We start from the raw sequence: 14,840 nt of genomic DNA on the forward strand, positions 1-14,840 counted from the left end.
TAGTTGTGTAACACAGAAACTACAGTTTTGTGCCTAAAGAGAACTGCAAGTTGAACATATTACACTCACCTTTATTCAATTTCAAATACAGGTTTATATGCAAAACACATGTCTAGATGCAAAACACTCACGCCCTATGCTATTATATCAAATATTTGTGAATTCATTTAGAACATATTTTGAAATATTTTGAAATCTTGTTTTTCTTTTTGGAAAAATCTACAGGAAATAATTGTGTGCCTTCATAACACTGTTCTTTCATGTGAATAAATACTTAACAGTGGTCAAAATCTGTGAAGTATTTTGCTGTGAAATTAAAATGCAGGCAATAATACTAAGATGATAAAAGTGTTGGCATGCTAGATATTTATCTGAGAGCTGTTAAGACAAAAATATATAACATTTATACATTTCTGTTTTTCATATTTAAAGGTACAGTCTTGATGGAAAGGGATGTTTCATCTTTTCATATTACTCATGGCTACCATGCCTCCGAAGACACTTTTAAGTAGTCTCAGAAACTAAAAGAATTATTGAGTAAGAATCTTTGGTGAACTTCCTTCTTCTATAATATTCTGTTATATAATAATATAATAATAATAATAATATATATAATAATATAATAATAATATTCTATAGCAGTTCGGCTCCATGTTCAAAATGCACATCCTACACACTCCTCCCAATTGGTATTCTGAATCTGTTGTGACAATATTCAAGTTTGACCACATACAAAACTACGGGATAAAACTGAAGAATTTGGCGACATGAGGCAAGCTCACCAACACCTTGTTCAGGTTGAGCAAGTGAATGGTGGCAGGGCCTATTGATTGTCTGACCCGACTGAGGCCCCAACTCTGGAGAAGAAAGACAAAAACAGAGGAGGTGAGGCACACGACGACGCCCTCACACTGCCCACGTCTTTCAAGCATAAAAGTGTCCACAGCTAAGGGTGAGAGGTATGAGGGCCACACACCTGAGCATAAAGGGTTGGTAGTAAAATGACCCAGATCATGGTTGTCGCCACAGTGTGTGTGAGCCATCACAACATTGTGCCATTAATGAGTGACACACTGAGTGATTGTGAACCAAACCCAATGTTTATCAGTTACTCAGAACGTGATCTTATTTCCCTGTAAGTTAAACTGAAACACTGGCTAAATGTCAAAATGACACATCGGGTAGACTTATTCAAGAGATGATGTTAATGGTACTTGTTAATTCTTCTCCATCATGCTGCCCTGTAATAGCTTAGATCCTGTTTGAAGGAAAAACTCAGTTCTTCAATAAATCACATTCCTGGATTTATTTTCAGGTAACTGAAAGGCTGTCCAATATCTGTAATATAAAATTGTTCTCTTCTCAAAAAATAAAAATTAAAAATAAGTTGATCTTTGAGATGCTTGCAATGTTTGTGCTGACACAAAATCCAGAATCCAGAAATGGCCAATATATTCTTAATGCTGTGTAAAAACTGCTGGGTCAGGATTGTCTTTAAGCTTGCTTAGCAGAGCGTGTATACCTGAGAAGCCTGTGCTAAACTGTGTTATGACTTGTTTACAGCGGTCCTGGTCCTGATCAAAGCAATACAGCGTAAACCTCGGCACCTTCACCTGCTCCTCTACCGAAACAAAAGAACTGGAGGCCCAGAAATAGCGCCATGAGAACACTTCCTCTGGAGCTGAATCGCAGGCGATCAAAGGCACATTTGTGAGGCTTAATTCCCCACGGCTGTGCGCGGCAGATAAGGATCAAACCCCAGAGCTCGCTATATATCAGAGTCCTCTTGAATATGCCTGAAAGTTAGACACGCGTTTTTACTGCTTCAGCTATCTTTATGCTATACGGGGCGCTGTCGTCGTAGGTTTTTCTCTGCTTAGTCCAATGTGGTGAGTTTTATTGCAGTGCTGTGTGTTTCCGGGACAAAATAATAAAACTGTCAATGTAGTAACACCAGAAAGCAATTACCAAATCTGTCAAAAGAGGGGAAAACCTGACTAAATCTGACAGCTCTTATTTCGTGGCGTGCCTCCCCACATCAGAAACAAATGCATTTGTTTTTAAATCTGTCCAAAGGAAATATAAGAAATAAAACTCAATGTTGTCTGTCTCTGGGACGTTATGGAATATTAAACAAATAAGCGAAGTAGACTAATTTTCAGTCCCACATAATGCGTGTTTGGGATTTATGGATATATATTTTTACATGGTGCAATGCATTACAATAATTTGACAGGCAAGTTGTTGGAAGAATGGCTTAAAGCTTCCCATAAGTTTCCTGTCGGTGATAAGAAAGGTAAACATGGCCTGTACTCTCAAAACAGAAATGCCGAGCACCTTCAGGAAGAGCGGAGCTGCACCGAGAGCTTTGTAACACGCTTTGTAATTTAAGGCAGAGGTCAATCCCGGGCTTTACAAAGTAAGGAAACCCCCGCCCGTTCATTAGCGCTAAGAATTTTCAGCCGCTACAAACGTTAAATTCCGACTTATAGGGCTTTGGTTGACTTGTGTGTGTTCTTCCATACGTACAACACAGGACGACGGTCTGTAGGTGTCGAACCATCATTAATAGGCCTATAGCTCAGCAAAGGCCTTAAAGCTGAACACCTAATGTTTACGCACACCACGTCTTTTTAACCCATACACCGACATATTATAACCACAACATAATCTATAGCAATCAGTTAGGCGTAATAAAATGTGGTCATTTTAAAAATATTAACAATTCTGTCATACTCCTATGTAAGGTCCGTTAGAGACCGTTTAACCATGTCAGTTATCTCAACCAGCGTCTCTCTGAAAATTAAAGCTGTAATCGACCGAATGGTTTATGTTGGTCATTTAGCCTCGGCTAAATAAAATTAAACAGATCTGCGCTGTCCTTCTGACCTGAAACGCTCATATCCCTCCGCATTCTTGCACTCTGAACCGTAAACATCCTCATTTCAAAGAGGGAGGCAGGAAGCTTGAAAAGCCTTTCAAATCCTGCTAAACCTGTCACATTTTGCTGCATAGATTCATCTGTGTGTCATCTTGCGATCTGTTGCGGTCTTCTTCCAAGTGACTCATATTGTGTATATTCTGCTCGCTCATCATTGGTGTGTTTAATCGCATTACATCGTCCTTGTAACGATTATCTTGGACGTCCGCGCTTCAAATGGTAAAGCACATGAATATTTTAATTACATTTATACAAATAAAATATGAGATAACAGATGAACCTTGCAGATTTGCCTACTGAGAAATATAATACATTTAATATTAGTTATTAACGCATTAAAATGAAATCAATGTAAATGATGATGATGACGACAACGACGACGACGACGATGATGACAATGATAATGGTGATGAAGATTATTATTATTATTATTATTATTATTATTATTATTATTATTAAATGTAGAAAATAATTCACATAGCCTGTTTTGGGGTCGGCGGGGGAGGGGGGGGGGGGGCGGTTGGCCGAATCTTCAGCAGCCTATCGAGCATGTCCAAGAAAGGTGTTGACATACGGGACAATGCTGTTGCACCTGCGTCAGCTCAGACAGTGGTCAAAGAGTTCTCTCCTGGTGAAAACCAGGCTACCTGCATGGGTGGTCAAAGATATATCCTGCCTCTTAGCCCCATGCCTTACTATCATATATAACTGGCCGTTGACCTTATAAAAAATAAGGCTACTATACAAATAAAGCAACTAATTTGATTATTAGTATGTAAATAACCAATGCCCCTACTCACACAAAACATATTTTCCGAAGGGTAAAGGTAAGTCAGTTGGTCTACATCAATAAATATATTTTTATTATTAAATATTCATATATATTTTGAAAAATCTAACAATTATTTCATTGAACAAGTTTAATTTTTATCCTCGAGGTAATAAAGGCGTATTCATATATCCTTATTGCTTATACTAGAATATTGCCAGTTCTGACATTTAAAAACGGAAATTCGGATACTCTTGGTTAAAAATGCTTTGGATGAAGAGCAGTTGAGAGTGCCAGTGGATAAGAGAAAGTGACGAAAGCGGAACACTACATCATCAGAGCTTGCTGTACTTGGGCGAATAGGATACGCGAGACACAAGACGAAAGCGCCGTTCGGGCTTTCAGAGGAAAGAAGTAGTGGAACTACACGGCGGCGCATTTTGTGCTTGGAGGATACAGAGTTGTGAGAGACATTCGCAAGAGGAACAGAGCCGTACAAGAAGGAAAAAAGTGTTCCAACTGCTAAACGAGAACACCGAGGATACACAGTTATATTTTCATGGAACTTCAGTAGTTAAAGCTATTAAAAGGCATGCAAAAAGAAGACATAATCCCTAAATAGCAGGTATGTTGGTGGACACTCGGGCGCTCGTGCCATGTTATTTATCTTTATTGTTACAACTACAAGTCTTAAAAGTATTCTGTGTTTTGCCTTTTTTGTTCTGATGTTTTGGTTTGTTTTGTTTTGTTATGTTATGTTTTAGGAGTGATGGCATCTTACCATAGCTTAGAGGATGACGCAATGACTTTGATGGTCCATGACACCAACGCGGTCAAGACAGAGGAGTTTGTCAAAGATGAGCCGGTTCAGGAGACGAGCTCAGAAAAAGCGGACCCGTCTCAGAAGCCGCCTTACTCTTACGTAGCTCTGATTGCCATGGCAATAAGGGAGAGTTCGGAGAAGAGGTTGACTTTATCTGGCATCTACCAGTACATAATTAACAAGTTTCCTTTTTACGAGAAGAACAAGAAAGGCTGGCAAAACAGCATACGCCATAACCTCAGTTTGAACGAGTGCTTCATCAAAGTTCCACGTGAAGGCGGCGGCGAGAGGAAGGGGAATTACTGGACCCTGGACCCAGCTTGCGAGGACATGTTTGAGAAAGGAAATTACAGACGTAGACGACGGATGAAACGGCCATTCAGACCGCCCACAGCTCCCTTTCAGCCGGGAAAATCTCTCTTCGGCGGGGATGGATACGGTTACTTGTCCCCTCCCAAGTACATCCAGCCCGGATTCATGAACAACACCTGGCCGCTCAGCCAGCCGCCGCCACCAATGTCTTACGCTTCGTGTCAAATGGGAAGTGGAAATGTTAGTCCCATCAACGTTAAAGGGCTCTCGGCTCCGACCTACAACCCGTACTCCCGAATGCAGGCCATGGGCCTCCCGAACATGATGAACTCATATAACGGCATGAGCCATCATCAGCCACAGCAGCTGAGCGGAGCCGCGGCTGCGCCTTCTCCGGTACCCACCAACAACACGGCGGGCCTCCAGTTTGCCTGCGCGCGTCAACCAAGCGAGTTGTATTCTTACTGGGACCACGAGGCCAAACATTCAACTTTGCACTCTCGGATTGACATTTAAGTCGAACACGTTCAATATCCACGAGACGCAGGAGACCCACATGGGATCTGATGTTGATTTGTTTGAACGTTTTATGCCGCCTGGAAGGTGGTTATTACATTTCACTCTCATTCCAGTACACGAAATGCAAACAGGGTAAAACAAACAGCGAGAGAAGGAAGATGAGACAGCCTATAATCTTCAGTATTGGTTATCTACAGAGCGCACATGAACACCTAAGTGGGAAATCGGAAATTTCATGATGTAGCTTATACTACCTACATTTGCAAAACAACAGCAACAACAAAAGTGTTCGGACTGTGTAGACAGAACTTCAGCAAGTGCTATTAATGCGAAGTGTTCTCTTATGAATCCTGTGAACCCTAAAGTAGTCGCGTCTGGTGTTTGCCCCAGTGTAGATTAGCCTCTTAGCATACCGATACAATAGCTCTATAGATTGTTAAAATATCTTTGTTTTAGAAATGGTAAATCACGAGACCTTTTCGTTCATTTTTCTGTTTTGATACTCTTTGGAAATTGTTGGGACCATGTTAAACCAGCACTTATTTTAAATAAAAGACTTTCATTAAATATTATTTTTGCAGACCACTACTCTGGGTTAGCTTATCTACTGCTAATTGTTAGCCAGTAGACATGTGTAGGCTTTATGATAAAAGAAGGAAACGCATTAATATTCGTAATGTCAAAATAGTCATGTTAATAGCATGTGATAAGATAAATGTTCGTCTGCAAGTAATACAAATTTTGCAAGGAGTAGATAATAATTTTGGACCATGGACATGATTTTTTGGCAAAAAAAAAGAGGTATTCTTACAAGGTAACCGATACATTTCTGTTGATTATTAACGTTCCAATCGGTTGTTACAATTTGTTTACAGAGATTTACCAAAATAAAAATAACAATAGATGATAACAAGGGCTATATAGGCCTAACATATCATCTAGACCTACGTTTACATCGTGGCACACTAAAATAAGGGAGTTTACATTTTTTATATTCTATTTAAGTTTTTTTTCTTGACTGATACGTCAAATGTAAATTAGTATAAATAAGCAGGGCCCTGTTTCCCGAAAAGTCGTAATGTGAAGATTATCATAAATGTGAGCGAGAGAGTGTGTGTGTGTTTAGTGTGATACTCACTCTACCATCTGACGACGATCTTTGTGTTAACATGCTTTTTGGAAACCGGCCTGATCAAAATGAAAAATAACATGGTTTAATTATCAAAGCTAAGTAGCACGTAGCTATTATAACCTGTGTATTACTGTCAAAACAAAATGCAAACTAACACATTTACAAAAAAATCAGGCGAACTGATTGCACTAATTTGTTTGTTTACCTGTTATCATCCTTTGTTTAGATTTAAGAGAATCAAAATAGCGCAAACATTAAAAAGAGCTAAAGAAAATATTAACTTTTTCCTAAAGGGGCTTTTATCTAATACGCTTACATGACCTAATATGCAATGTCGTTTCAGAGAGAATTATATACATTTGGTTTGGGATATAACAGTAGCAAGGCTTTATATCATACCCAAAACAGAGCCAACAATATAATATTATCAAACTGACCTGATCTGTTTTTAAGGCGACTAGGATAAAATCCAGTGTGCTTTAAACATTTATAATATTTTACTGTATTTGTTATGTATTTTAATTCTATGAAAAGGGTCTAAACTAAATTTATTTATGCTTTAGTTTGTAACATATATATATATATATTATCCTGTTTAATATACTACAGAGTAATTTGAAATTAGTTCAAGTTTGCTAAAAACCAAAGTCACGTCACAGGTCCAGTGTTATTTGAAAAAAGCACCTATATGAGAACAGCTTAATGAGACTAACATTTAACACTTGCTATGGTGTTTTACGAAGTCTCGATCTCTGCATGTGTGACTCAAGGCATGTTTGTGGTGTAACATGCTGCAAATTAAAATACGTAAAAAAAAAAAAAAAAGTTAAAGGAAAACAGGGAAGCTGGAAATATTGTCGGTGAACTCTAACTGAATATGAAAATGTGAAAATCGTCGGACCTGTGTCTCCGTTAAACATTATACAGTAAAATTGGAGTTAAATTAACATCTATTAAAATAATATCTGTCAAACGGAGACTTGCAATGTAGCCTATACTGAATACGAGTGCACTGAGCAATGTTCCATAATTGGCCAAGTCCACATTTATCTTCACATTTTCTTGAGTTTCGTCATAACTGTCTTCAAATCAGTTCCACAGACATAACGTTTTTCCAATTACCGCTTATGCGCCACAGTGCTGTTCTGTTGAGCTTTATGTCAAACTGAAGGTTAGAGGCCAGTCGAGTTGCTAACAAACACTGAACAATTACACCCCATTTATAAAAGTAAAATATATGTTGTGTGCACACGCGCGTTGAGTAGCGTCCCTTTAATCATTCAGCTTCTCCATCTACAGTTTATGCATCTCATTCCAGGATGATGTCATAGCTACAGATTCGCTACAGCACGGTTGATGCTTATGAACTAAAATTATAGCGATACAGAGGATTTTAAACGTCGTCAAGCTTTACCCCCTCCTCTCTATAAGCTCGAACGCAACATCCTTTATCGACTTTTTTTCCCAAACAGAATAAAGTCCATATATAGGTTATGAGAAATAGGGGATGACCTCTCTAGAATAACAATACATTTTAAATTTAAAAAAGAGCGAACTCTATTCTCAAGAATTTTGACAATAAATAAGTGCGTCTGGTTGTTTAGTTATTACTATTGGGTAGGTACATTACTCAGCATTGCTCATCAGTGAAAGGTGGTACAGGTAGGCTATATGATCGTTAGTTTCCACCCAAAATCTAAATGCAAACTGATGACTTTTAGTTTTTAAACTAATAGGGATTATTAAACTAACTCAAACTTCACTCTTTAGCCGGAGCCCCTGTAACTTTTTGTTTATTGCCTCAACATTGTAATTATGGTCCTAATTATGGTCTCATTAGTTGATGTAAGTAAACATTAATTAAAACACTTAAATAACATTTTTAATAGCTATGGGATTTTGAATAATTAATTTCTATTGATTTATCTTCTTTGAAAAAATATTTTACTTTTTAAAAACGTTTTTAATTTGAAAAGACTTAGCCTACTGAGGTTCTGCTTCCTCTCTCTCACTCCTGGAATGATGATCGAATTGGATTCTGCGTGTTTCGCCCGCTTCTACTGAAATAAAAGAAAAGGGGTCATCGCTATTTATTATACAATAAACATTGACTGGAATATCGGGAGAAACCGGGCTTTGCAGGAGTCCGGGAATTGTTTAAAAAGCATTGCTCAGGTCACACATGTTTTTGAAAGCTATTTATACAGGAGCTGTGAAAACTACATTCTTCAAGCTCCGTAGATAACAATATTATTACTATGTCATACTTGTCTTTGTTTATCAACAAAATCCTCACTGCACTGTGCTGATACACTTTAGCGCGATGGGCTATCAAAATAGTAAAGTGTTGTGATGTTCGGTGTGTAGGCTATTTTAATTCCAAGGGCAATTCAAACTATCGAACTATCGAAGCCATGTCTTACTTCTTTCAGTAGTACCCCTCAGAGTCACTGGGCTTGCCTACCAAGGAGAGAGCTTTGCTCCAGTGCTGGGCACCTGATCAGCCTGAAGTTCCAGAGGGTCCTCTGGAACACCTCAGACTGAGGGAGAGGTAGGCCACAGCAGCCTTGCAGCCTGTAGCTTACTATATGCTGAACCATGCTACTCTTTTTAAAAAAAAAATCTCAGCATCTAAATGAATGGATGGATTATCAAATGCAATAATGGATTTTTAAATGCAGACAGACTGCATAGCCAATATTGTTAACTAGATGAATAAAAATGTCTTTAAACATACTGGTGATGAAACAGAAATAATAATAGCGATAAAATGGTCAGGAATTTAGGAATACAGGTCGAAATGCATCCATACGGGTCAATATGCATCCATAGGGGTTAAACATGCATCCATATGGGTTAAACATGTAGTTAAGAATCTGCACATATGTTCTGATTGTGAATTAGGTTTTAAGCACTCATTGATAGTGTTACTCAGTCTGCCTTCATTCAACTGATGAACATTGCACAACTTAGATTATATATTAGTCTGTTGATAAATGGTTCTGTCATTTTAAAGTTGATAAATAGTACTGTCTTCTCTTGAATATTGTAACTGTTTACTGGGTTGCTAGAAAAGCTTTTAAAAAACTGTTTAAAAAGTCAGCTGCTAAAAAACTGCTTGTCCATAATTCTGCAGCCAATGTTAACAAGAACACATTACGCCCATTCTGGCATCATCATTAGCTTCCTGGCATTAGTTTTCACTCAAACGCATCAGCATCAAGAGAAATCTTAGAGTATTGCTGTGTAATGAGCCTGTGAATAACAGAAAGCAAGTTCAAGTGATGATTAGATATGTTTATTGGTGAAACAAGTTTGGCCAGGGGCAAACAGACATTTCAGAGATAGGTAACAGGCAGGGTGAAAAAAACCCAGTCCAGATTCCAATCAGGGACAAACATATTTCAGAGGGAGGCAAAATTCAGAATCCAAACACAGTTCAGCAAATAACACGGAACATCTAAGAAAAGCAACTCAGAAACTTAGCCAAGGCACAAAAGACTGTGCAACGAGTCTAAACACAAAAGAGATTTATAAATGGTTCAGGTCATGTCCTTCAGGTGTAGGATAAGTGGCTTGTAATTCATCCACTGGTGAGGCAGAACAAGGGAACCCACCAGAGGGAGTAATTGGGAGTGTGACCAGTGAAAGTAGCAGGGGGCATGACCAGAGGGCATAACTGGGAGCGTGGCCGGAGGGCGTAACTGGGAGCGTGGTTAGAGGGTGTAACCGGAGGGCGTAACTGGGAGCGTGGCCGGAGGGTGTAACCGGGGGGCGTAACTGGGAGCGTGGCCGGAGGGCATAACTGGGAGTGTGGCTGGAGGGCATAACTAGGAGCGTGGCCGGAGGGCGTAACTGGGAGCGTGGCCAGAGGTCATGGAAGGGGGCATAATCAGCATAGTGGGGTGACCAGGGGGTGAGGCAGAAGGCACGACATGCTGTTGGTTTTCAAAGCATTAAATGGATTAGCAGCATCATGGACTGTATAACTCTGAATGCTTGATGTCATATTATTTTATTTTGCACTTGATTTTTTTAATTATTGCTCTTTTTATTTTTACTTTGTTTTCATTTTTGTTTTATTTCGTTGCCTATTTCTTATTGATTTCATGTTTGATTTTTGTTTGTTTTGTTGTCTGCATATTTTTAAAAATACTTTTATTGCTTTGTGTTCATCTGATTTATGTGCATATGTGTATATATTTCTTTTTTGTCCCTTAATCTTTCAAAGCACTTTGAGCTACATTTATGTATGAAAGCTCATACATAAAGCTTATTATGAATACTAGATTCAAGACAGGCCAAACACATGGCTATCATTTGTATTGTATTATTTGAATTGTACTTCATTCTTTTTCTGTGTACCTTAAAGTACTGTTATTTCAAAACCTCAATTCCAATCCTTTAGTTTTCTCTGGCTTACCTATAATAAGAAAGCAAAACTCTGTGGCTCAGAGTCTTAAGTAATGACAATCAGGAGAGTTTCTACAGCATTAGACAAGTGAAAGAAAATAAATGTAACTAGAAAACTTGTTTGTACTGACTGGTAACTTACAGGATCGTGTTGTCTATAGTTTGCAAGTTTCAGTGCTGAAAGGTACTAATAAAATATCAACTTAGTCAGTTGGACACAATTTTGTCAACAAAGGGCTGGTGTAGCTACTGGCTTTCGGTCCAGCCAAAGAAGATCACACCTAGTATGACTAATTTGTTTAAAATTAAATAATTAATAATAATAATAATAATAGGAAGAAGAAGAAGAAGAAGAAGAAGAAGAAGAAGAAGAAGAAGAAGAAGATAAAAAGATTGCCTTTGCCTGATTTTAAACAGTTTTATCATCATCATCATCAACATCATCAGTAATGTCACCTATATTCTCAACAGATAAATGTTTAGAAAGATAGTCTTGGTATTTCAAAAAAAAATGAGTGGCTTCAGTAAATGCAGCTGGACAGCATATTCACTGATGGTCCTGCACAGAGACGTGGGTCATGAATCAGCCACTAGAGAGCGCTATTGTCTCATTATTACCTACTTATAGCGACAAGGTGCGTTATATAGGTTCATATATCGAAATGAAATGCAGATGTTGTACTGTATATTGAGTCCCAGAGGTTTTAGTAGTTTAAAAATCTTTCCAGAGCCACTCTTTTGGGAAACTCTCTAAAGTGCATCTTATAATGATAGTATCACTGACATTAAAGCCAATCTACGTTCACTCTGCAACTGAAATCAGTACCGCAGTTTTCTGTAAACCATTCACTTTGTCCTATCTGTACGAGGCACTATCCGTGCTTGTGCGTTGTGCAACTGAGCGTGTATGCGCGTTAAACGTTGCTGATCCTAACGCTGAAAGGGCTACTGTTTCTCACTCTCTCTCTCTCTTTCCCTCCTTCCCGATAACTTTGCTCCAACTGCATCTTCTCCATGTCACCTCCTCCCACCACTCCACTCCCCTGGTAACGCCCCTGGCCAGTGGGCGGGGTCTGGCTGGAAAGGGGCGCTGTCTTGGCCTTGACAACTTTGTCGAAGTAGGCGAGGTCTGCAACGTACTTCCCCATTGGAGACAGAGAGACGATGGGCGGGAACTCATATCCCCACAGGATCTCACTGGAGAGGTAGGAAGTGCGCACTTGGCAGGTGGCAGAGGTGGGTTCCACTGTGGAGCTCATCATCACCAACAGCTCGAAGTTAGCCACTTCTGGGTCTACACATTCTCCACCTGAGAAAGAGCCAGAGATACAGAGAGCCTGAGCGCTAGTTGTGAAGGTACAAATTTCACACCAGATTTGAAAGATTCATCCTTTTTGTACACAGGCACATAGAGACACAATCTTTTTTATGCTTAATGGATTCAAAATTTAAAAAAAAAGCAATGTATTGTACCTTAATTATTTTTGTTGTGTGCCTTAATGTACTGTACTTTTATTCAAAATCTAAATTCTAATTCTTCAGTTTCATCTGCCTTCCTATAATAATAATAATAAAAAACCCTATGGCTCAACGCTCCTCTGAGTCCTAAGTGTAGTGATGACACTCAAATGAATTTCTACAGTTTTAGGGAACAGAAAATGCATTAGAAACAAAAGATAAATGTTTCACACACGCAGACAAACACTCCCACCCAGAAACACACCACCTTTGGCAGCCCAAGCTTGAAGAGGGCTGTCGTTATTGATGATGTGGTAGAAGGTGAGCGGGAGGATGAGGAAGGGGCTCTCGCTGGACGTGTCCACGCTGAAGGTGACGTTCTTCTGGTCCAGACGCACCGTCTCACCCTCCTTAGACACACAGGGCTGCAGCAGCTTCCCTGTCACCTATACAATATGCTTCAGTTATACATGCACATATGTACCATGGCATCCAAAGAAACCTTTCACACATCAAGGTTGCTACCCATCAAACCTTTATCAGCCTTCATTCTAATCCTCCCACAACCATTAGCAAAAGAAAATAATAAATGTGTGCAGGACGGGTTTAAGCAGAGTTCAAAAATATATTTTAAATTAAAAAAAAATTTAATTAAAAAATATATTTAAATTATATTACTTGTTGAGGAGACTCCTTAAAAAAAAAAAAAAAAAAAAAAACGACAGCAAGCAAAAAAGACATTGTTTTTTTTTTTCAAGTAATGTTAAAGTTGTTACACACCCTTGGGAAACCATGTAGAGAAGCATTCAAACAATTTATGATTATTTTCATTTCTAGTACTCACTAAAAGTGCCAAACACTTGCTTCCTAATGTTCTACTGTTTGACTAAACGTTTCCATGGAATCATGCAGTGCAATCATGCAGAGTTAATCAAAATCCATGAAAACTGAAACATTAAACACATCCATCTACAGTTTATCATAGCATTAAACACATTTTTGTTGTAAGAATAAATATAGATTAACACATTAATGGACATATACCCTCGCTGCTGTTGCTTTTTACAAAGTAATGACAGTTTTTGTTGCATGATTGCTCAGATATTTACTGTTTGTTTTGTTTTTATACTGGGGGTTACCTTTACAGTTTTATGTATTTGGTTAGTATAGACTTTATGCAAGTTTTGTAGTGTAAATCTAGACATTCTCGATTGCACCCAAATACTGAAAATAACCCCCACCCCCCACCCCAACCTTAAAATATCTTTCCATGCACCTGAACACCTTATTAATTAACCATCACACTGAATCAGTTGTCACTAGGCAGAAAATATGTTGGATAAATGTGAAATAGCATTTGGATGGAACTCCATTGTGTAAATGTAAGCCCGAGAGTTTATCCCTCTGGTAACAGGCCCCGCCTTCCGTTACCTGGCAGCCCAACAGGAGGCTCTTGCGCATGTTGGCCACCCTGATCATGAGACAGGGCCGGCCTTCATGATTAGCTATCACAGCATGTTGGCTGAAGCGTACCGTCTCACCACGCTTCTTGGGCCGAGCCACCTGAAACAGGAAAAGAGCAGAGGGAGGAAGAAGTAGGCAAGGCACAGAAGCAGAGACAGCCTCAAATAACTGCTATGATACGCTTCACAGGTATCAGCATGGCCTGATATAGTCAGACCTGTGGCAGCTTACTATACTATGCTTCGCCTAACACATACCTCTAAGGTTGCTGCTTCTGCGAAGAGCCATGTACATATCTCTGCAGTGTGACACCAAGAAGGGAGTCATGGGTAAGCATAGCACAAAGGCTAAAAAATGCTCTAGTTTTGCCGTTGTTTATTTGTACATATTCTTCTTTTTTCCTTTTGTTGTGTGTTCACTGGTAAGTAGGGAGTTTGAGGTGTGGGTTTGATCTGTGATTTTCACTTAGGGAGCAATTGTAGTTGTTTGTGTTTTTTTTTTTTGTCTGTGCAGGTTTAGTGATCTTCTTTTTGATTCTACTGTGGATTTGTTTGCTTATTTTGGCCTGGGTAACTCCTGACGTTATAGTCCAGTGGAACACTGTCTCTTGTATATACCTCATTGTCTGGCTATCACAAACTACTTTGGTCTGTTGCAATCTGATTTCATTTCCACTACACACTTGTTTAGCCATTTTCCTCAAACTTCCTGTTATGGCCTGGTGTCTAGACGAGGTTGTAACCACATGCCCACTTCCAAAATCTCATCTACATGTCACACGATTCTGCAGAGCATGTAATTTATTCATGTATTCAACTATTCTAATGCTACCATTGGAGGCCTGCAGATGAAGTGCTTCTACAAGTTTTTTCTCCATGAATGAACGCAGCCGAGATGCTGCACCTTGGCCAGGAAGGTTCCAGTAATGAAGATCTCCATGGCAGTGGTAATGAGAAGCTGTATGATGAGCAGCATGATGGCGGATGGACACTCCTCTGTGATGCAGCGG

The 14,840-nt window shown here is 39.1% G+C and overlaps 2 protein-coding genes across 3 annotated transcripts in view; one reads left to right on the forward strand and one right to left on the reverse strand.

The window, feature by feature from the left end:
• Positions 1-4,115: 4,115 nt before the first annotated feature.
• Positions 4,116-5,895, forward strand: foxl2b (forkhead box L2b). Its single transcript, XM_027031958.2, has 2 exons — positions 4,116-4,335; positions 4,475-5,895. Exon 2 carries the CDS (start codon positions 4,480-4,482, stop codon positions 5,359-5,361), a length of 882 nt encoding a protein of 293 aa, XP_026887759.1. The 5' UTR covers positions 4,116-4,335; positions 4,475-4,479; the 3' UTR covers positions 5,362-5,895.
• A 3,883-nt stretch (positions 5,896-9,778) lies between these two features.
• Positions 9,779-14,840, reverse strand: part of LOC113591457 (ATP-sensitive inward rectifier potassium channel 10) — an 8,262-nt gene continuing 3,200 nt past the window's right edge. Inside the window, exons 3-6 of one of the 2 annotated variants that reach the window (XM_027031956.2) lie at positions 14,735-14,840; positions 13,799-13,930; positions 12,636-12,813; positions 9,779-12,218 (exon numbers count right to left, since the gene is read on the reverse strand). The exon at positions 14,735-14,840 is cut by the window's right edge and continues 106 nt beyond it. In XM_027031956.2, coding sequence (XP_026887757.2) covers positions 11,824-12,218; positions 12,636-12,813; positions 13,799-13,930; positions 14,735-14,840 — 811 coding nt within the window. In that variant the 3' untranslated portion in view covers positions 9,779-11,823. Of the gene's footprint in view, positions 12,219-12,632; positions 12,814-13,798; positions 13,931-14,734 lie in introns of both variants that reach the window. The other variant, XM_027031955.2, reaches the window with a different exon arrangement.

The sequence above is a fragment of the Electrophorus electricus genome, chromosome 7 (assembly GCF_013358815.1).
Source record: "Electrophorus electricus isolate fEleEle1 chromosome 7, fEleEle1.pri, whole genome shotgun sequence".
NCBI lineage: Eukaryota > Metazoa > Chordata > Actinopteri > Gymnotiformes > Gymnotidae > Electrophorus > Electrophorus electricus.

Bases quoted from the DNA above. Each gene is read 5' to 3' on its own strand.
- foxl2b (XM_027031958.2), top strand. From the start codon at position 4,480: ATGGCATCTTACCATAGCTTAGAGGATGACGCAATGACTTTGATGGTC.